This window comes from Microtus pennsylvanicus, chromosome 1 (assembly GCF_037038515.1).
Source record: "Microtus pennsylvanicus isolate mMicPen1 chromosome 1, mMicPen1.hap1, whole genome shotgun sequence".
Lineage (NCBI taxonomy): Eukaryota > Metazoa > Chordata > Mammalia > Rodentia > Cricetidae > Microtus > Microtus pennsylvanicus.
Window position 1 is genome coordinate 77,320,040 of NC_134579.1, and position 21,700 is coordinate 77,341,739.

Consider the following 21,700-nt stretch of genomic DNA (forward strand, 5'->3'; position numbering starts at 1 on the left):
GGCAAGCCCCGCACTTGGCCACATCACGAACCGCGTATTTTAACATGTAGTTTAATGCCAGTTGAATTGTTCCTTCACCTTTGAAATGAGGATTCAGAAAGTTCAGGCAAAAGCTAATTGGTTTTCTAATTTCAACTTGGTTGTATTTTTTTTTCTTTCTATGGTAAGCGCTTATAAACGTAAAATAAAAGTGAAGTCATGAGCAGCTTCACAATGGCTGTCCTAGCTGTACAAAAGATCATCGAGAAATACGGAGTAGGACTGGGCAAGTTTTTGAGGGGCTACTGTAATCCAGCTGAGTATTTTTATTTCTGAGTATATAACAATGAGGTGATTTAATAATGGTAGTAAAACAACTCGGATTGCTGTGAGGAGCATGGAGTCTGCCTCGGGTCCCAGCTTCTGTCTTTCTTAAGTGGGCAAATACGAAAGCTGCCTCTGGCTTCTTGAAAACAAACCAAGATCTCATGTAGCTCAGTATGGACTCAGACTTCTGCTGTTACAGGTATGACACACCATACCTAGCTCTCCCTCGAGTGTTGGCCCAATTACACCGGGACACAGATCTGCAGGTACATGTGTTTTAATTTCAAGGTCATGTTTCAGGGTCTTGCTGGGAAACCTGTTGTGCCTCTAAAACCAGCTGTCGATGACAGCTGAGGCCTTGGATGGACCATCTTCTAGAGGCAGCAGGAGCCTCTCTGGAGGGGAGGCAGACAGTTGAAGGCAGGCCATGGGAGGACTCAGATTCCACCCTGGGGGATCCTGGGAAATTGGAGATTGGCACTTGCCCCCAGGATGCGATCTCTGACCTTGGTGCCCCGGAGGCCTGCCCAAGTCCATCGCAGGAGAGCTCAGGATCCTTTCCCTGTGAGCCAAGACATGTCGCCGGTTCTGCAGGAATGAGAGGACAATGAGTCGGGCAGAAGAGGGTAGGTGCCCCATTCTAGGCAGCATGAGCAAATGATTCTTGAAAACAGCAGTAGGGACTGCGATGTGTCACAGCCTAGCACCCAGCAGGGAAATGGACTTGGGCAGGGCAGGAGGGTTTGATAATTGGGCTGGGGGAAGAAAGACTCAGAAGAAAGGGAAAGACGAGAACACACGTACTTGCTGTGCAGCATAAACAACCTTTGCGAAGGCAAGAGGGAAAAACAGAAGGCCAAAGAAAGCATGTCATTTATCAGGTCTACTCTGGGTCTTGTCAGAGTAGGATCTACCCCTGTCAGACAGCCTCAGTAACCCTTGGCCTGTCCCTAGTTCCTAGAAGTTCTCTGTACACCGTCAAGCTACAGGGGACTCTCATTGGCACTGTGCTGGGAGACAGTAATGGCTAATGTTCAGTGCCTCCCAGACATCACACAGCCCCCACATCTCTGTGTAGGGCATATCCGGGGCAAAACTAGCTGTTTCCCCTCCTAGGCTTAGTACAAAAGCATGCTGGTCACGAGTCACCGGCTTGGGCTCCATCCCTCAGCACTGGCTCCACTCTGGGGCACACACCTTTTTCCCTTCTGCTCTTGTAATCACATCTGCTGCTAAAGCCTGCCCAGGAGCCATGGAAACTAAGTCTACAGGACTGTGGGAGCAATAGGCTGCCATGGGAGCTTGAGTAGACCCTACCCAGGACACCCGAAGACCTCCCACACCCACACTCACTCCACTTCCCGCTTCCGGATGGCTCGACCTGAGGCCAGCACCTCAGCCACCTTGGATACAATGGGATCGTAGTTCATGCTGGCCACAGCAATCACTTCGTCACCTCTATAGAGAGAAGGAGCCTGAGCCTGAGGACCACTAGGATAGTCCTTGAAGATCCCAGTACTCTTCTGTCCACCTGGGGCGCTGGGAAGCTCTTGTCCAGGAAAACAGATGTCCCGAGCACCCAGCCCTCTATTGGTCCCACTACTGTCAGCTGCATGAGAAAGCTCTGGAAGTTCCAGCCCTTGGCACAGTGCAGAGATGGGCTGAGCCTTAGCATCACCCTTTCTCTACCAGTATACCTCTCCTAGTTGTAGAACCCACCTCGGTTTCAACACTTACCCAAAGAACTATCCAGAAGACACAATATTGTTTGATGGTGGAAGGGTTATTACTGCTTCCTCATCTTTGCGATGTTGCCTGCTCAGCTACCCCTCTGCCCTTCACTTCCCTTTAGCCAAGCCCCTCCTGCTTTGGGAGCGCTATGGCCATCCATTCCCAACAGCACTCCCGCTGCCCCACGCTCCCATTGTAGCCCATTTCTCTCACTTGGTGTAAAAAGCCACAAACTTCAGCTCTTCCAGATCCCCCTGAATGATGACATCATCAAAGCCTTCTCCGTAGCCTGTGGAAGGGAGAGGGTACCCATGTAAATTGGGGAAGGGAACAGTCTTCCTAGGCTTGCTACTCTGCCCTCTCAACAACCCCCCTAATCCTGTCTCCCCCTTGCCCTCTCTTATCTGTCTTGGTTTTCCTAGACAGGGTTTCTCTGTGCAGCCCTGGCTGTCCTGGAACTCACTCTGTAGACGAGGCTGGCCTCAATCTCAGAGATCCAGCTGCTTCTCCCTCCTGAGTGCTTGACCTGAGGTCATTTGCCACCATTTTCTGGGTCCTACTCTTTTTTTTTTTTTTTAAAGATTTATTTATTTATTATGTATACAGTATTCTCAGTGCTCTGCCTGCACACACACCAGAAGAGGGCGCCAGATCTCATTACAGATGGTCATGAGCCATCATGTGGTTGCTGGGAATTGAACTCAGGACCTCTGGAAGAACAGCCAGTGCTCTTAACCACTGAGCTATCTCTCCAGCCCGGTCCTACTCTTTTTTTTTTTTTTTTTTTTTTTTTTTTTTTTTGGTTTTTCGAGACAGGGTTTCTCTGTAGCTTTGGAGCCTGTCCTGGAACTCGCTCTGTAGACCAGGCTGGTCTCGAACTCACAGAGATCCACCTGCCTCTGCCTCCCGAGTGCTGGGATTAAAGGCGTGCGCCACCATCGCCCGGCCTACTCTTTTTTTAAAACTACATTTATTGTGTGTGTGTGTGCGTGTGCGTGCGTGCGTGCGTGTGCGCGCACATGTATATGTGGAGGTCAGAAGACAACTTCCAGGAATTGATTCTCTCCTTCCACTTTTTAGGTCCTAGGAATCAAACTCAGATCATGAGCTTGGCAGCAGGAACCCTTACCCACTGAGCCATCTCACCAACCCTCTTCTCCGGAGTAGTTCCTAGCCCGCCACCTAAGTCTCAACATTTAGCCCAAATTGTCCTCCAATCCTGATCTTCCATTTTAACCGTCAGACTGCTGGGGTTACGGCACACAGCCACACCTGCAGTGCGTCAGCTTGTTTGCCGGTTCTTAGTGCATACTGCACCCAACCCTACACCTAATCCCAAAGGACCTTCAGGCCCTACCCCCAGCGCTACAGGCTAATCCCTATCCCTGTTATGGGTTTTAGCTACCCTCTACAGACTTTTAGTTACCCGCATAGCGGAGGCTCTTGCCAAACATGGCAGTCCACAGATAGGGCACCGTGTTGATCTCCGCCTCCTGTGCCAGCATGTTCTGAGCTGCTACCCGCCCTGAAAGACCATGGGTGGTTAGAGCCCAACCCTTTCCCTTGCCACCCCAACACTGTCTGCCCTCAGTCCACTCTGGGGACCCTTGACAGGTTGTCATCCAGGACTCCCCAAACATGTAGGCACCATGTTCAGCCTACAGCCCACCTTTGGATGCAGTTAACTGGTACAGAGGGAACACGGACCTCAAGAGATCCACTTACATTGCTCCTCTTTGATGTGTTGAACATCTGAAGGGCCTAGTAGGGTTGTGAACTACTTCACAACTGTGTACACAGAAAACTAATCAGGCATATCTAACGAGGGACGGCAACAGTGGAGCACAAAGGCCAGAGGGAGAAATGGCAGCCCACATGGGGCCTGCGGAGTTAGCACAGGTGGCTTTCCACTTCTGAAGCTCCGCCTGAACTCATAGCTGGATAGATACACTTAAGCTCAGGACAGCCCTAAGTCCTAATTATATTTGGCCAAGGAGTAGCCTTTGATTTCCTATTCTCTAGCCGCAACTTTAGACCTTGAATTTAAACAGATACTGGGTGGGATATACCATTATTATCAGTCTTCCAGATAATGGTAAAGGAAGAATAAAAGGAAGACAGAGGTACGGGGCAAGTCCCCTGTCCGAGATTAGAAATCTGGAGGTCTTTTATAAGGCCCTGGAATGGTTAACACACTGCTATCTGCATCTTAGGGATGACAACCAGGTGGATATAATCCATGAGGCTCAAGAAACCTGGTGGCTACCAAATGTTCGCGGAGGCGGTTCCATAAACCCAGATGAACCTGGGCTATACAGCTGCCTCTGGGGATTCATAAAGCAACTGAGTGCGCAGAGATTACAGCGGTGAGGAGAGACAGGCCTTGAGTGAGAAGCCAGCCTACTAAACAGACCCTTTCTCGAACCCTCTGTGGTGGTTTCTGGTCAAGGGAGAATCCTGCCAAATACATGACCCTGAGAACAAAAAAGGAGAGGACATACGATTGGAGAGAGCTTTGCCCAGCTAAACGGTATACAGAGGGTCTCTGCAGAGGGGCCACTCTGTGCACTAATCACTGGATGGGACTCGTTCACAAGCCACTACCTAGCTTGAACTTAAGACCCCAAATCAACGACTGGGAAATGGGCCAGAAGGTGGCCGAGACCCTAGGATGGCCTTCCAGCCCTTAACTTGCCTCAGGGCCGGCCATACCCTGGGCATGAGCCATCTGCCAGTGTGGGATGTTCACTTTCCGATTGTTCCTCCAGGCAAGGGGAAAGGTCACGGCATCGCCAGCAGCAAACACGCCTGGGACATTGGTCTGCATCATCTGTGGGGAGAGGATCAGGGCTCGGTAGGTGCTACAGGAGCTGATGTGGGCCTCCAGCCACGCCCTACCCAGCATCCTGCCCACCTTGTTGACTGGGATGAAACCTCGGGAATCCAGACCAATGCCACTCTGCCTCAGGAAGCCCGTGGCAGGCACCGCACCTAACAGACAGAAGCCATGCATCCACACTCTGCTCCTTAGCATTTAGTCCCAGGAGCTGTCTGCCCCAATATGTGGTATAGAACTCCCTGATGGGGATCCACAAGCCATCGTCCAGCTTGGCTCTTCCCCAAACTACTATGTCAGCTGGCACAGGAACCTCGGAGGCTTATCTGTGTCCTAGGTATCAGTTGGTAGCAGTCACCTGCTCCGTGAGGCCCGGGCTAAGCCAGGTTCACATCTTTCCCAAGGGTCCTGTAAAGTGGGTACCCCTGGGATCCCATTTTACAGATGTGGAAATTGAGGCTCACATAAGGGTCCAAGGTCACTTGAAAGTATGTATGGGCAGCTCTGTTCACTAGCGCCTGCTTGTCTACTCACCAATGCCTACCACACAGACATCTGCACGCAGAACCTTGCTACTCTTCAGCACCACCTCCTGCAGCTGTGGGGAGGGAGGGGGTGAGCAAACGAGCACAGTTCCTGAGCCCAGGAGAGACACCGAGAGCACCAGCAGAGAGAAAAGCCCACCTTGCCCTCCTGAGCCCGCAGCTCCAGCACCTCTGTCTGCATATAGAACTTCACCCGGTTGTTTTCAAACATCTGTACAAGCAAGCAGGCACACGGGGACGTGGGTGAGATTATGGTCTGGGGCTAGGCAAGTCAGTCAGGGTCCACAGGCCAGGCTCACCTTCATAAGGGCACGACCAACACGTTCCCCTAGGAACCTCCGGAAGGGTGTCTCCTCCAGCTCCACCACAGACACGGAGTGGGCCTTCTCAGTCAGATAGGCAGCCACCTCCATCCCTGGGTGATTGGCAGGGGTGGCAAGGCTGGCACTCTGACACCGAGGACCAGCACATACAGGGGACTGGCCATGGTGGTTAAGCACCACACACATCCCTTGAAGCTACTCACCCAGGAAGCCCGCTCCCACCACAACAGCGTTGCGGCCACGGGCGAGCCGCACCACGCGATTGGCATCCTCGGGGGTGCGGATAGTGAACACATTCTCCACGTCTTTGCCTTTGCAGTTCAGGGTCTTAGGGCTAAGATTTGGGGTATTAGTGACAGCCTCCCATCCTGGCTGATGCCCAGCTACCGAGTGTCTGGTAAAGGCAGGAGATATCCACCCACCTGCTTCCTGGTGCCAGCAACAGCTTGCTATACTCCAGCTTGAAGCCATCCTTGAACACAGCCTTCTTATTTCTCACATCCACTGTGACCACCTGTAACCCCCGTGGGCAGAGGGAGACCTTGCCACAGGCCTGGGCCTTGCTGCCCACTTCTGAGTTCCAAGATCCCCTAAACCCAGAAGTTGGGCTCCTGGGCAGCAATCGCAGGGCAGTCCCCCAGTCTGGGCTCCTTTATTTAAATTCCAGGCATCCACTAACCCCTCAAAGCTGTCTCTACACTTCCAAGTTCCACCAGGCTCTCTTGTCTAAACTGGGGTCAGACCATCTCCCCTAGGCTCAGTGCTAGTCCCAGGCCTGGACAAAGGGTTGAGCAATCATACACTCCAGGGGTACACGTGGCCTCATGTCATTTCTGGTTCCCTTGAAGCTCTTTCCTCTCCTCTTTTTTTTTTTTGTTTGTTGTTGTTGTCATTGTTAGTTTTTGGTTTTTTTTTTTTTTCAAGACAGGGTTTCTCTGTGTACCCCTGGCTGTCTTGGAACTCGCTCTGTAGACCAGGCTGGCCTTGAACTCTCAGAGATCCACCTGCCTCTGCCTCCTAAGTGCTGGGATTAAAGGTGTGTGCCAACCAGTGAAGCTTTCTCTTTGCCAGTTTCCACCCTTCCCCTCATACCTGGGCTTCAGTGAGCATCTCGATACCATAGGCCCGGAAGAACTCCTTAGGCCTCAGGGCCAGCTGTTCAGGCTGCGCGTCCAGGGACTGGGGAACACGGTCACAAGTCAAATCCAGATGATGACCACTCCATTTCCTTTTTACTTACTTACTTATTTATTTTATTGAGACAGAGTCTCAGTTTTGTAGCTCTGGCTGGCCCGGAACTAGCTAAGTAGATCAAACTTACAGAGATCTACCTGCCTTTGCCTCCCAAGTTCAATAGAGAACACAGAGCCCAGGGAGGGTGAGCTCACTCTGGGTCACATGGGGGCTATAAGACAGAACTCAACAAACCCAGATCTCTCAGGAGCACCACAGACAAGCCTGGGAGACCAGAGAAAACAGTCAGCTCGACCTCCAATCAGTGTCAGGCAAGGCTCTACATGGATGCGACAGGGCCCTGGAGGAATAAGGGTCCAGGTACTGCCCCACACCCACCTTGCTGAGCTTGGCCCGGTCATAGGGCAGATGTCGATCCAGTGTGCAAAGGACGATCCGGTCTGAGAAGCCCTCTTGCCTCAGTGTCTCTGCACACACCAGGCCAGCAGCACCTGAGGGACAGGACCATAGGCCAAGGCCAAGGGCTCTTCCCCCCTCCACGCTTCCCCTTTCCTTTATCACCCCCAACACCAACCTGCACCCACTATGAGCACATTGGTGCTACTGCTGTGGCCAGCACTTGGAGAGATACACTTGGCCATCACCTTCGTCCTTCGCTGCAGCTGCAGGGCCTGGGAGTGGTGGGAGGGGGAAGCTTGGTTCCTGAAGCTCCAGCCCAACCTCATCTCCACCCTGCAATCCCTCATCCCATCCCACACCGACCTATTCCAAGCCCTTCCATCAACCCTGAGTCACCCTGTACCTGCTTGCTTGCCCGGACAGTCACCTTCTCCTTCTCGATCTTCACCTGGGAGGACAGCACAGCGTCAGCACCAAACTCTGAGACGCTTCAGTCCTGACTCCACGCCACAGGCTCCCACCCTACCTGGAACTTATGCAGACTGTCCAGGCCTGGGAAGTCCTCTAGGTCCCCAGTACTGATGTTGAAGCAGGCACCATGCCAGGGGCAGCGCACACGTCCCCGGGACAGAACACCTAGAAGAGGGAAATGAATACCAGGCTAGAGCCATGCCCAGAGACTGTTCTCTAGGGCTCCATGGGTACTGGATCCTACTGAATCTCTCCCCAGCCCAGGAGATTCCACAAATGGATGAGGGTCCTCGGGCCTGCAAGAATCCCTATATAGGCATGGATGGTCGTATCCCATCTCCCAGGTACCCCGCCTTTGCTCACCTTTAACCAGAGGTGCTCCATAGTGGGGACACTTATGGCCCAGGGCGTGGAATTCCCCATTGTCCTTCACCAGCAACACCTTCCCCCAGCCCAGCTCCACTTCCCGCATCCTGGGAGGAGTTGTGTTCAGTTAGAGGTCAAGCCAGAAGCCAGTCACCTCCTCCTGAAAGCACCTCCTCCCAGGGTCCAGTCTTTGGCATACTCAGAGTGGCAGAAGCAAAAAGGCTGCACCCAGGGTGTCAAGAGCCACAGTCCATTCTAGACCACGGCTTCAGCCTGACTCCTCATGTGTGGCCTCTCCCATGCCCTCCACCTCAGGCCCCGCCACCACCCTCGCAGCCCAGCACCCACTGGCCATTCTCGAGGTCCTTGACATGACAGACAGTAGCCTCCACACAGTCCTGGGGGCTGGGGTAGGGCTGCGTGGTGGGCAGGCGCTCTTCGGCATGGAAGTGGCGTGCTGTGCCATTGCCCTGGTAAGCCCGGGGACTGCCCTTTCCGCTGGCAGACAGCTCCTCCTTGCCCCGCTCTTTCTCTGGCAGCACCACTTCAATCTTGAGTTCCACTGTGGACAAAGCAGCCATGAGCCCTAACTGGACCAGCTCTGTTCCCAGCCCACAGGTCAAGCAGTGGCCAGCAAGAGATAAGCTGACTTCAATTCACTTTTCTATGTTTTCTTCTTGGTGAAGAACCCAGAGACTCAGGCCAGGCTAGCACTCCACACCGAGCTACAGCCAGCCCAGAAACTTCTGTTTTTCCAATGACAAAACTAGTGAAGGAGTCCTAGAACACAGCTCTTCATACCAGAACCGTTTCCTCCAGGAACAGGGAGGAAAGAACCTGAATGCCTCACTCATGTATCTAAAGATGGGCAAAGACGACGTCACTGCTTGAAGACACACTTGCAGCTCAGTTCACAGCTAGTGTGTCTGGGCAAGGAGAAGCAGAGTTCACTGGGGACAGTGGCTCACACTGGTAGTGACGGCACTTCAGAGGCTGAACAGGACTTTCACGAGTCCCAGACCAGGCTAGAGAACAAAGTGAGACCCCACATCAAAAAACGAGAAGGGCAGGGGTGGGGACAGGAATCACAGTCCTTGGAACTTTCCCATTAGCTTTGAATATGTTTTGCCATGTTTTAGGGTTTTGTTTGTTTTTTAGACAGTCTCATATAGCTGGACTATATACTATAGCCTCATATTCTATATATCGCTGACGACACCATTGAATTCTTGATCCTCCTGTTTCCTCTCAAGCGGTATGATCACAGGTAGACACTACCTATTCCAGCTTGGAAAGTGTATTCTTTTCAAAATTAAAAATAAAAAAAGACTGCCTAGGGCTGGAGAGTTGGCTCAGTGTTAAGAGCACTTCTTGCTGCTGCATGGGACCTGGGTTCAATTCCCAGTACCCACATGGAGGCTCACCACCTCCTCAGGCACAAATGTGGTGCAAAGACGTACACGCAGGCAAAACACTTAGACGCAGAGAATAGTAGAAATAAATCTAAAAGGAAATGGTGTCTATTGCACGGTGGACAGAGCTTGTGAAGCACGCACAGGCTCTAGACTCCGTCCTCAGAACTGCAGTGACAAGAGTAAGAACAACAACAGAACAAAGCAGAGTAGCGTACACCTGTGATCCCGATACCTAGCAGGTGAAGGAATTTAAGGTCCCCCTCAGACACAGAATGAGTTGAATCCGCCCTGCGGGGGAAGTGTACTCAGGGCACGGCACGCCTTAGCGGCAGAATGACTTAACAGAGGTGAAGCCTAGAATCAACGTCCTTAATACCAAAAAGCGAGGTAAAGTACAGGATATGATTTCAACTTCTTTAACTCTAAAAGTTTTAAAATAATTATTTACTTATGTATGTGGATGTTTTATGTATGTGTTTGTCTGCACAGCAGAAGAGGGCATTGGATCCCACATGACTAGGGAGACAATCTGCCATGTGAGTGCTGGGGACTGAACCTGGATCCTCTGGAAGAGCAGCCAGTGCTGGCCACTTCTTCAGTCCCTTATATATGCTTTAAAATTATTTATGTATATGGGTGTTTTGCCTGCATGTATGTCTAGGCACCATGAGTGAGCCTGGTAGTCACAGAGACAAGAAGAGGGCAATAGATTCTCTTAGATCTGGAGTCACACCCAGTTAGGAGCTGCCGTGTGGGAATCAAACCTGGTTCTTCTGGAAGAGCAGCCAACTCTCCAGCCCCAGTTTCAATTTTCCTCTCTCTCTCTCTCTCTCTCTCTCTCTCTCTCTCTCTCTCTCTCTCTCTCTCTCTCTGTTTTGTTTTGTTGAGACTGGGTTTCTTTGTGTAGTCCTGGCTGTCCTGAAATTCACTCTATAGACCTGGATGACCTCAAACTCAGAGATCTGCCTGCCTCTGCCTCCTGAGTGCTGGATTAAAGATGTGCGCCACCACTGCATGGACTTCAACTTTTGTTTTGTTTTGGTTTGGTTTTTCAAGACAGGGTTTCTCTGTGTGTAGCCCTTCAACTTCATTCTATAGCTACGTCCATCGGTTTGGAATTCATTCAGCATTTACCAGACCCCAACTGGTTGATGTCTCTGTGGACAGGGTCTGGAGCCCTGACAGTGAAGCCACCGAGGGTATGTATGGCAGCCCAGAGAAGCAGGCCCATGGCTAGCACACAGAGGCTGTGCAGTGTCTGTGGGGCCTACACCAGGACAGCAGGAGGAGGTAGCAGTAGACTGGCGTTTTCTTCTTTAAACTTTTCTGCACTTCCCGAAATCCCCATGAAATGCCTGGGGTATTTTTTTTTAATTACAAGGGAACAATAAACAGAATTTTGAGCAGCCATAATCCGGTCTCCTGGGCTGTTACAGTAGGGAGGAGGCCGGGGAGGAGGAAGCTAAGCCCCTGGCACAGCATGAGCTACGGCGGGAGCAGGTGGCTCCTCTTTCCACCCCTCAGGCATCAAAGCTTTCTTCTGTGCTTTTACCTCTGAACCCCTGACCTCAGACCTGACACCCCAGAAACAAAGGTTACAAGGACCAGCCCGGCTGCTGAGCCCAGGACCCCCGGCTGCTGAGCCCAGGACCCCCGGTTCCCATGGTTTCATCCTCTTGCTCTGTAGGCCCTGAGAGGGTCCTTGATCTTTGCATGCTGGGTCAAGTCCCCCTCCACATCCAGGCATCCCAGCCTCCCACTCAGGCCCAGCTATTGCAGGGGACAGAGGCAAACAGCAGACTGGACATGGTAGAGAGGACACAGCCACACTGCAGAGGCTGTCACGTGGGGGTGGGGACTAACACACTTTATGTAATGGTGTTAGAATGTTTTTGGAAGAATTAAGAAGAAAAATATGTCAAGCTCAGCTGACATCAGCCATGAGAGCTGTGGGAGTCCACAGGAACAGCCTGGCAGGGGTGCAGAGAGCCTTCAAGCCAGGCTGTTAGTCTTTCCTCCTTCCAGAAAGCTCCAAAGCATGCTCACTGGAGTTCTCCTGGGAAGCCATTAAGTCAGGAGAAGCAGCAAATGGAAGGCTAGGTGGAGGACTCTGCTTACCCACAGAGCCGGGCGACCCCAATCCCATGAGCCATCAGCCCCCCAAGACAGTCATCACCTCCTGGGCCTCAAGATACTTGATTCACAAGATGAGAGGCCAGGCTATGGCAGAGACCATTGATAGGGTCACACTTAGCTGTCTCCAGCATCACAGGAGAGGGACACACTGCCAGGAGTAGTGACTGACACCTGTCCGGAGTAGTGACTGACATCTGTAATTGCAGCACTTGGGAGCCTAAGGTAGAAAACTGTCATGAGCTCTTGGCTAGCCTCGGCTTCATAGTGAATGCCGGGTGAGCCTGGGTTATCATGTGAGACCCTGTTTAAAAAGGGGCTAGGGAGGAATAAAGGGCACCTGCCCATTTGCTGATGATGTATGTAACAAGAACAAAAATTCCATTTTTGAAACCGCAGTAGTGGTTTCCAGGTCCTTTATTTGTTTTGTTTTGGTTTTTGTGCCAGGGATTGAACCAGGGCCTCTCACACGTTCAACACTCACTCTGCTACTGAGCTACACACACAAGCCCTGGCAATAGAGATCTGTCAACTAGATTTGAGCTTCCTGGCAGACATGGTAAAAAGCAAATGCCTAATAAAAGGGAGATAGGCCAGGCTGTGGTGGTGCACGTCTTTAATTCCAGCACTCGGGAAACAGAGGCAGATCTGTGAGTTCGAGGCCAGCCTGGGCTACAGAGTGTGTTTCAGGACAGGCTCCAAAACTACAGAGAAACCCTGGCTTGAAAAACCAACAAAATAAAACAAGAGGCAGCTAGATAGACCAAGAGAATTGCACTTCCTATTAGTTTCTTTTTAATAGTGTGTGGTGGGCACTCAGGACGGGGAGACGTCTGTGTGTGCGTGCTTTAGGGAATATGGGGGGATGTATGTGCATGTGAAGGCTAGGAGCTGGTGTCTTTCAGTCACTTTCCATCTCTCCTCTTCTCTCTCTGAACCCAGGCTTCAGTGACTGGCTACCTGGCTACATATCCTGTCTCCTCCAACCCCCAATACTAAGGGGTACGAACCACCACATCTGGCTTTCATGTGGGTCCTGGGGATTCGAATCCAGGCCCTGATGCTTGTGTAATAGGTATGTTATTTACTGAGCCATCATCTCAGACCACTTCCTACCAGTTCTGACGTAGGGAAGCAACTGGCTTAAAGTCTTAGGAAGAATAAAGAACATGATGTTGGGTACCTTTAACCCCCGTACTCGGGAGGAAAGGGCAGACAGACCTTTGTGAGTTCAAAGGCAGCCTGGTCCACTGAGCAAGTTCCGGGCCAGCCAGGGCTACACTGAGAACCCTGTCCCAAGAACAAAGGCCCTCCAGAACACGACAGGAGAGACTCAGGAGGCAAATACTGACAACACTAAGACACAGCCCTGAAGAGCAGCAAAGGGGAGAATTTGCACAAAGGTTTTCTATGTTCACGATTCCTGACTTCAAAATCTACTACAGAGCTACAGTACTGAAAACAGCCTGGTATTGGCATAAGAACGAACAGGAGGAGCAATGGAACCAAGTAGAAGACCCAGATATTAATCCACACACCTTCGAACACCTGATTGTTGACAAGGAAGCAAAAAATATCAAATGGAAAAAAGAAAGCATAGTTAACAAGTGGTGCTGGCATAACTGGATGTCAACCTGTAGAAGAATGAAAATAGACCCAGATCTACCACCATGCACAAAACTCAAGCCCAAAAGGATCAAAGACCTCAACATAAAGCCAGCCACACTGAACCTTATAGAAGAGAAAGTGGGAAGTACACTTTAACACACTGGCACAGGAGACCACTTCCTAAATATAACCCCAGCAGCACAGACACTGAGAGAAACAATTAATACATGGGACCTCCTGAAACTGAAAAGCTTCTATAAAGCAAAGGATACGGTCAACAAGACAAAACGACAGCCTACAGAATGGGAAAAGATCTTCACTAACCCCACATCAGACAGAGGTCTGATCTCCAAAATATACAAAGAACTCAAGAAATTGGTCATCGAAAGAACAAATAATCCAATAATAAGATGGAGTACAGACCTAAACAGAGAACTCTTAACAGAGGAATCTAAAATGGCTGAAAGACACTTAAGGAAATGTTCAGCATCCTTAGCCATCAGAGAAATGCAAATCAAAACCACTCTGAGATTCCATCTTACACCTGTAAGAATGACCAAGATCAAAAACACTGATGACAACTTATGCTGAAGAGGTTGTGAGGAAAAGGGAACACTTCTGCATTGCTGGTGGGAATGCAAGCTGGTACAACCCCTTGGATGTCAGTATGGCAATTTTTCAGAAAATTAGGAAACAACCTTCTTCAAGACCCAGCAATACAACTTTTGGGGCATATGTCCAAAGGATGCTCAATCGTGTCACAAGAACATGTGCTCAACTATGTTCATAGAAGCTTTGTTTGTCATAGCCAGAACCTGGAAACAACCCCAATGCCCCTCAACTGAAGAATGGATAAGGAAAATGTGGTCCAGTTACACAATGGAGTACTACACAACAGAAAAAAACAATGACATCTTGAATTTGGCAGGAAAATGGATGGAGCTAGAAAACATTATTTTGAGTGAGGTAACCCAGACACAGAAAGACAATTATCACATGTACTCACCCATAGGTGGTTCTTAAACATAAAGCAAAGAAAACCAGCCTACAAACCACAATCCCAGAGAACTTAGACAACAATGAGGACACTAAGAGAGCCTTACATAGATCTAATCTACAGGGGAAGTAGAAAAAGACAAGACCACCCTGTCTCGAAAATCAAAAAAAAAAAAAAAGAAAAAGACAAGACCTCCTGAGTAAATTGGGAGCATGGGGATATTGGGGGAGGGTTTAAGGGGAGGGAAGGGGCAGGGAGGGGAGCAGAGAAAAATGTAGAGCTCAATAAAAATCAATTTAAAAAATTTTCTACGTGCACTGGTCTCATCATAGCCCCTGCTGACTGCTGCTGAATGCCCACGTCCCCCACACATGCCCACATCCTGAAACTTCCTGAGCCTCAGCCCTGACTGGAGCCTGAGCCTGTGGCTGTAATCCAGAATCCACCTCAGAGAGGAAGGAACACAATCACACCTGCGAGTGCTTCATGCCAGGCTCAGAGGCCGGCACAGCCACCCCATTTTCTACACAAGGACATGGCGGACCAGAGAGAGGGGGTAATCAGGCCGTGGTCACACAGGTAGGAGATTAAAAAGCCCAACTTTTACTGTTGTCTTCTGAGTAGTAAGAAACACAGTAACATTCTGGGGAAAGGGAAAAACAGATGTAGCCAGCTGTTGAAGATTCCCACCACCACCACAAAGCCAGACCTTCACCAGGTTAAAATGTGTACACTCAAGCTGTAAGCCAAGATCAATTTCCCTTCCTTTAAAATACAAAGCTTTATAAACATAAACTGGGTGTTGTGAGCACGGTCTGTGAGCCCAGCCTGGGGGAGGCTCACAGCACTGGGCTGGCTTAGTCTATACAGTCATTGAGGGCTAAATTGTACAACTCTGTCTTTTTTAAAAGGGGGGCACTGAGCCAGGCAGTGGTGGCTTACCCATTTAATTGCAACACTTGGAAGGCAGAGGCAGGCAAATCTCTGTGAGTTTGAGGCCAGCCTGGTCAACAGAGCTAGTTCCAGGACAGGCTCCAAAGCTATAGAGCAACCCTGTCTCGAAAAACAAGACAAGACAAAACAAACAAACAAATCAAAAACCAAAAGGGGGTGGGGTGGTAGCTCAGAGGTCAAGAGTATTTGCTGCTTTTGCAGAGGACCCAGGTTTGATTTCCAGCACCCACACCATGGCTTACAACTAACCACCAGTAACTCCAGTTTCAGGAGTTAGATGCCCTCTTCTGGCCTCCACAAGCACTGCACACATGCTATGCACTTCCACACATGCAAGCAAAACACTCACATACATAAAATAAAAAAAGCAAGGCATGGTGGTGCACACCTTTAATCCTAGCACTCAGGAGGCAGAAGCAGGTGGACCTCTGAGTTCAAGACCAGACTGGTCTACAGAGGGAGTTCCAGGACAGCAACGGCTGCTACACAAAAACCAAATAAGTAAATAAATAAATAGATCCTTTTTTAAAAAAAGCAAGCAAACAAACAAAACCAGAGCTAGAGCACATACTGTTCCTCCAGAGTTTGAGATCCAACGCCCAAATCTGGTGGCTCCAAACAGCCTATAACCCTACCCAGGGGTTTGAGTCTTCTGACCTCTGCATGCACCTGCACTGTGTGTACACACAAGCACACCCACACACCCACACACACCCCACCGACTCCACCCAATTTAAAATAATAAAAATAAGTTTGAAAAAATCAAGAAGGAATTATGGCGTTTGCCTAGCGTTCCCAAAGCCTGAGTTCTATACCTAGTACTAAATAAACTAACTTTTAATGGTACAGTCCTCTAATTCCAGAATTAAGGGAGCAGAGGTAGGAGAATCATAAATTCAAGATCATCCCCAACACCATAAAGAGTTTGAGGCCATCCTGGGCTATATGAGATCTTGCCTTAAAAAAAAAAAAGTTACAAAACAAAGCAGCAGATAAGGGATGGGTCAGGGGACAATGGCTAGCTCTAAATCTAAAGTCTGCGAGTCAGGGGTCCCTGGCTAGGCCAGCTCTTTGGGGTTATTTAAAAGAAACTATAGATGATAGCTTATTTCTCTGGGCTCCTGCCAGCCAAGCAGTCCCACAGGTACCCAGTATGGAATCTTGCTGGCACATCCCTGTCCACTCCGAGAAGGGGAACAAGACAATGGGTACCTGTGGCAGAGGCTGAGGGACCTGGTACAGACTCGGGCAAGGAAGGACAGTTACCACCACCACCACCACCACCAGTGGGTCACAACTCTGCCTCTTCACCCAAATCCTACCACAGACCCAAGAAACAGAGAAAAGTCTGAGTCCCAAGGTAACTGAGCTGCTGGGTATCAGGTAAGGAGAGCTACACAAGCTGGCAGAGTGACTCAGCCAGGGCAAGCTGGGTAGGGGTGGGTGGAACACTGCCTGGGCTCTGAAGCCCTCAGGTTCTGCATCCTGTCATGGCGACAGGTCCTGCTTCCTGGAGGTTATGACTAGGGAAGAAGGAATGTGTGGACTGGGGGAGAAACTCAAAGGCCTGAGTCCAGTGTCAGGGCAGATCCCAAGTCCTCTCCTACCTCAGAATCACCCTATCTGGCTGGGGCTTCTAGGGCTCGGTGGGGCCAGGATTTCCTATATAAACGGAGAGGAGATGGGGCACAATGGTGCATGCCTTTAAGCCTAGTACTTGCAAGGCACAGGCAGAAGGATATCTGTAAGTTTGAGACCAGCCTGGTCTACATAGTGAGACCCTGTCTCAAAAAACAAAAACTCAAATAGACAAAAACAACAACAACAACAACAAAAAAAGAAATAAAGAAACAGAAAAAGGAAATGAGGCCCAGAGATGACATCGGCTATCACAGCGATGGGGTGAAGAGACCCGCCCATCATACCCTACCAGCCTTTTTGAGAGGTCAGTGTCCAGGTCTATTTTGCAGAGAGGGAAACAGCCTCACACTGCAGCTAAGAATATTCCTGGAGCCTCTCTTCTCAAGCGATGGAGGAAGTAGCCCCTTCTCCAACCTTCCAGACTCCACTTTCTAAGAGAGACCGACTGTGGTCCCAACCACCAACACACAAAGCCCCAAATAAAGAGGGGCTTGCCATGGGAGAGTCCAGGAGAGCCTTCTTAGGCCTTCGCCCCTCTTGCCTACAGCGCATTAACATTCTGGGCTCCTGCCTAGCCTGACCTACTTTGGAGGTTGGTGGAGTGCAGAGAGGGAGGGGGAGGCTGTCAGAGAAGGGGAGGTACCTGGCTTGGGCTTGGAGAAGCAGCCGCCCATGGTGAATGGCCTGAGATCTAGCCTGGCTGGCGGGAGCGCAGATGGCAGGCTGTCCTGCTGTCCGGCTGTCCAAGGTCTACGATGTCCCCTGCAGGACTGGACCCCCTGTGGTCCTCAGAGACGCTGGAGCTGCCATGCCAGCTGGACAGCTTTAGAGCCTGCAGGTGAGAGGGGACATTGGTGCAGGTGTGGACACTGATGAAGGTGTGGGGAGAGTCAGAGGCATCTTTGGTGGCGGGGGGTACGGGAGTACTGGAGGAGTCCTACGTGGGGAGCTCAGAACTCGGATGTGGGTACTCTGAAGCATCTGTCTCCCTTTGAGGTTTCCAGGCATAGGAACCTCACACTCCCCTTATCTCGGTGTCCTAGTCTGTTACCCTCTATGTAGCTGACAGCTGCAGAGACCTGACCCCAGACTTCCCCTTTCTCCCCCAAGAGAGACTCTGGGACTCTCCATTTTCCTAGGAAAGTCCTCCAAGTCTGCACCAAACCCTAGGAACCAGAGTCCCTCTTCCTCCAACGGGAATGACAAGGGTCTTGTCCCAGCCTTGGCCACTACCCTAACTAGAAACCCCTAGTCACCTACCTCCTTCCAAGGGAGTCACTGTTCCTTGCTCCCAGCTCAGCAGTGGAGACAGACTACTGGGCCTTGGACCGCAGGGCAGGGAGGGCCAGGGTCCAGGAGGGTCCGGCCCTCCTTCTAGCGTGAGTTGTGGCCAGGAGGGGGCTGTGGGTGTGGGGTTAGGCCAAGCCACTGGTCCCCAGGGAAACCCAGCTCTGTGGGGAAAAGAGCGGGCAGCCAGCCCAGGACTGATGGGGTTGGGGAAGAGAGAGACCGACCACACAGCTCTGCCCTGTGCCCAGCAGTGATCAGTACCCCACCCCCCATGCTGGCTGTGCACTGCCGAGGTCACGCCCCACAGAAGGTAGAAAGACTGCGGTCCCAGGTCTCATCACGGTCAAGCAGCAGGTAGGGTATCTGTGTGGTCCCCCACGCCCCACCCTAATAACTCCTAAGGTGAGCAGAGGTCCACAGATCACTCTAAGATCACTCACACTGGAGGCCAAGAGTACTTGGTAAACAGATCACTGTGGCCACGTGTCCTCCTGCACAGGTGGGCCTTGCAGAAGACGTGGACTCTGGAAGGCTCATGACAAAGGTGTAACTACCCTGTTTACAACTGACCTCTCCACATTCTACCGGCAGTCAGGCCCACTCACCTCACCTAGAAATTCTTCTTCATGTCTACACTAAAGGGGTGCTGAGACTCACTTTGTTTGCCCAGACCCCAGGAAGGGACTGGGGACCAAGAAGGAAGGAAAGGCCCAGTCACTGCTGGCTCCTGATGGTAGCAGCAATACAGGGGAGGAGGAATCCAAAGCCACGTAGGTGTGCTCTTACCCACTTGTCACCAAGGCATGTCTATAAAACTCAGTTGCCAGTTGCCCTACTTGCCCTCTTCCTGGGAACTAGAGAGCCCTTTCCCAGGTCCTGGTTTCCCTGTGCCTAACTCGGCCCACCTCCTTTCCTGCCTGGTTTTAGACCTCACCTGTCTGGGCCTGAGGTCCTACAAACAGACTGACTTTTGACCCTGGGGTCCAAGCCAGCTGTTCACTCCCTTCCCAGGTGCCCAGGAATTTACTCGGGGGTGGGGGGGGTGGCTCAGGCCTAGCGGGAAATTTGGTGGGGACCAGGCCTTCCACCTGTGCTGTGCTAGGCCAGCTTGGGGCCAGCCATCCCAACTCAAAGGCAAAGTTACTTGGGCCTGCAGGGAGAGACCTCTGCATTTTGCTGCCCAGAAAAGTTCTAACACTGCCTGCTACACACTTCGCATTATAAGCTCGCATCCATGTCCCAAGAACTCCAGCAACCTGAAGCAGGTTCTGAGTTACCCCACCTCACAGAGGTTCCCAGGTCCTCCGCATGGCCCTCAGGACCCTCCTGGAAACAGGCCAGCCCGAAACCTGCTTCTTTTGCCCATCCAGGTCCCTCTCTTCGCTCCTGGTGTGTGTTGGGTGGGAGGTCGGGTTTTTTTCCTGCTTAGCCTAGGCCCTCGGTGGCTTCAGGTGCCCTGGGGACTGCTGCCTTGGAGCGCCTCAGCTTGTGATTCACATTTAGGGGGGTGGGTGCTGACGCCAACGTCCTGTCCACTCTCCCTGCCTTGGCACGTGCAATTTCCTCGGTCTGGGAAACCTTTTCCAGCACCCTTACCGGCTTCTTTGCGACTCCCTTGCGAAACGCAGCCGACAACCAACCGACCAGCACAAGGTGGGGGACTCCAGACAGCCGAAAGGGGTGCTGGGGAGCAGCAGCAAGGATCGGGGTCGCTCCAGCCTCCTGAGTTCCCCACTCGGCCGCCAGGGTAGAGATGGGCTAGCGCGCAAGGCGAGGGCGCGGGGCGCGTGCGGAACAGAGCCAGGCACGCTCACCTGGCTCGGCGGACGCGGGCTGGCGGGCGGTCGAGCGGGAGCGGGAGAGCGGGCGGCCAGGCGCTCGGGATCCGAGCCCGGCTGCGGCCGGCCTGCAGGGCGGAGCGGGCGGGGGCGGGGCTGGCGCTGCGGATACACTGCGGGCCCCGAGCCCGAGGCGTCCGCCCCGCCCCGCAGCAAAGTAGGGTCAACGTCAAGCTTCCAGCCACCTGCCGAGAGGGAGAAAGAGATGACAGCCGGGCTGCATCTGAGTCACCCCCGCGAGATCCCCCAGAGACACTGCGCACAGGGTGTGGGTCGCCAAACCATCCTTGTTCGGCGGGGGCCGGGTGGAGGTTAAATTTCTGGATGAAATGTCCCGGAAGAAGAAAACACAAGCCATGACCCTCCGAGGTCTCCTAGATCTCACCACACTGGCACACAAGTCACGTTTTATTCCATTTTCTTTTCCCAACCTGTTAGTATTTGAGGAGAATTTCCCGGGAGTCGTCATGGTGCCCTCCCTCCCTGAAGCCATGGCCAGCCTGCCCAGGTCGGAGTACCACTTTTTCTGGATATTTCACTGTCTTTCTCAGCCCATCCCATTCCGTCTCTGAGCCGCTGTGGTCACCTAGAGGTTGTCCTAGAACTATAACCAGTAGCAGCACTTCAGGGAAGTATTTCTGTTATTGCTAAATACATGGGGCCACAGGCCTGCTGGGAGTAAGCGGTGCTCGCCTGCTCTGTCCCAACCCATTTTACAGATGGAAAGATGGCCCCAGGGCCTGACTTTTGCCCAGGGCACAGAAGTGGAGGTCTCAGGCCAGTCCTCTTTGGCAGGGAGTTTGGTTTCTATCATGAATGCTGCCCCCCATTGAAGAGGCCCATCACTGGAGGCATGCTTGTGCTGGGGCCTGATGCTCTTGACCTCAAACCAGCTGGCCTCACATCCACATTGATAATTTTGTGCCTCTAGCATCATCTTAGCAAGAAAAACAACGAAAGCTGTGACTTCATATGCACTTAAAAACAAACCAAACAAAAAAACAACAAAAACTGCCTATTGCCACTGCTCCTGGTTGCCCACCATGACTAGATGGTAAAACTGTGGCTGAAGGCACCACACACTTTCATTGTAGGACACGCAGAAATCAAACTGGAAACTTCCTCTCTGCCGGCTAGTTCTCACAGAGACGGGAGGTGCCCTACAGGCCACTGGGGAAGAAAAGCCACCAGTGGTCTCAACTTTGTGCTATAGTACCACACCCACTGACGGAACAGTGGCACAAAAATCGCGGGGTAACCAAACACTTTACCGTTGGATTTAGGGCCTGCTCCTCAGGAGAGAATGCAAGTGGTTAAAAGCCCATGGCCAGGCAGGCCCTAGGCCCTAGGAGATTCTAGTACTGCTTGCTGTCTTGCTGGATGGAAGTGTCAAATTGCCTCTAATTATTTATGTCTATACGCATTAGCGGCCAGAGAAGCTGCGCTCCGCAGTGGCCAACAATTGAAGGAGGGACTCATAGTTAGCCAAGATGCTGAGAATACGTGACCGCTGGGTGCTCAACCATGAATGAGTTGTCTCTGTCAATTCCCGTTTCCTCAAGGCTCAGGGGGAAATGCGGAAGAGGGGGAAGAAAGAACGTAAGATCTGAAGGACAGGGAGGAGAGCTACGAAGTACTGTTTTCTGGACACAA

General features: G+C 51.5%; 1 protein-coding gene across 6 annotated transcripts; it reads right to left on the reverse strand.

The window, feature by feature from the left end:
• Window positions 1-567: 567 nt before the first annotated feature.
• On the reverse strand, window positions 568-20,095 carry Aifm3 (AIF family member 3). Of its 6 annotated transcripts, none has more exons than XM_075970139.1 (22): window positions 20,024-20,095; window positions 19,806-19,892; window positions 18,180-18,370; window positions 17,563-17,751; window positions 8,520-8,733; window positions 8,169-8,278; window positions 7,861-7,970; window positions 7,738-7,782; window positions 7,510-7,606; window positions 7,314-7,426; window positions 6,834-6,920; window positions 6,164-6,255; window positions 5,945-6,075; window positions 5,718-5,833; window positions 5,558-5,629; window positions 5,408-5,471; window positions 4,952-5,028; window positions 4,750-4,867; window positions 3,464-3,562; window positions 2,251-2,326; window positions 1,660-1,764; window positions 568-894 (listed from the first exon to the last, which is right to left on the reverse strand). In XM_075970139.1, the coding sequence occupies exons 4-22, from the start codon at window positions 17,591-17,593 to the stop codon at window positions 855-857; spliced, it is 1,797 nt and encodes a 598-aa protein (XP_075826254.1). In that variant the 5' UTR covers window positions 17,594-17,751; window positions 18,180-18,370; window positions 19,806-19,892; window positions 20,024-20,095; the 3' UTR covers window positions 568-854. The 6 variants fall into 6 exon arrangements, with proteins under 6 accessions (XP_075826254.1, XP_075826240.1, XP_075826270.1 ...); XM_075970125.1 differs by adding an exon at window positions 1,111-1,131 and having other exon boundaries at window positions 19,806-20,053; XM_075970155.1 differs by lacking the exon at window positions 18,180-18,370 and having other exon boundaries at window positions 20,024-20,077.
• Window positions 20,096-21,700: the final 1,605 nt, after the last annotated feature.

Bases quoted from the DNA above. Each gene is read 5' to 3' on its own strand.
- Aifm3 (XM_075970116.1), bottom strand. From the start codon at position 17,593: ATGGGCGGCTGCTTCTCCAAGCCCAAGCCAG. The intron at 6,921-7,313 runs GTGGGTGTGGGG...CGTGTTCCCCAG, and splicing joins ACCGGGCCAAGCTCAGCAAG to TCCCTGGACGCGCAGCCTGA. The intron at 5,630-5,717 runs GTGAGCCTGGCC...TTGCTTGTACAG, and splicing joins TTGGTCGTGCCCTTATGAAG to ATGTTTGAAAACAACCGGGT.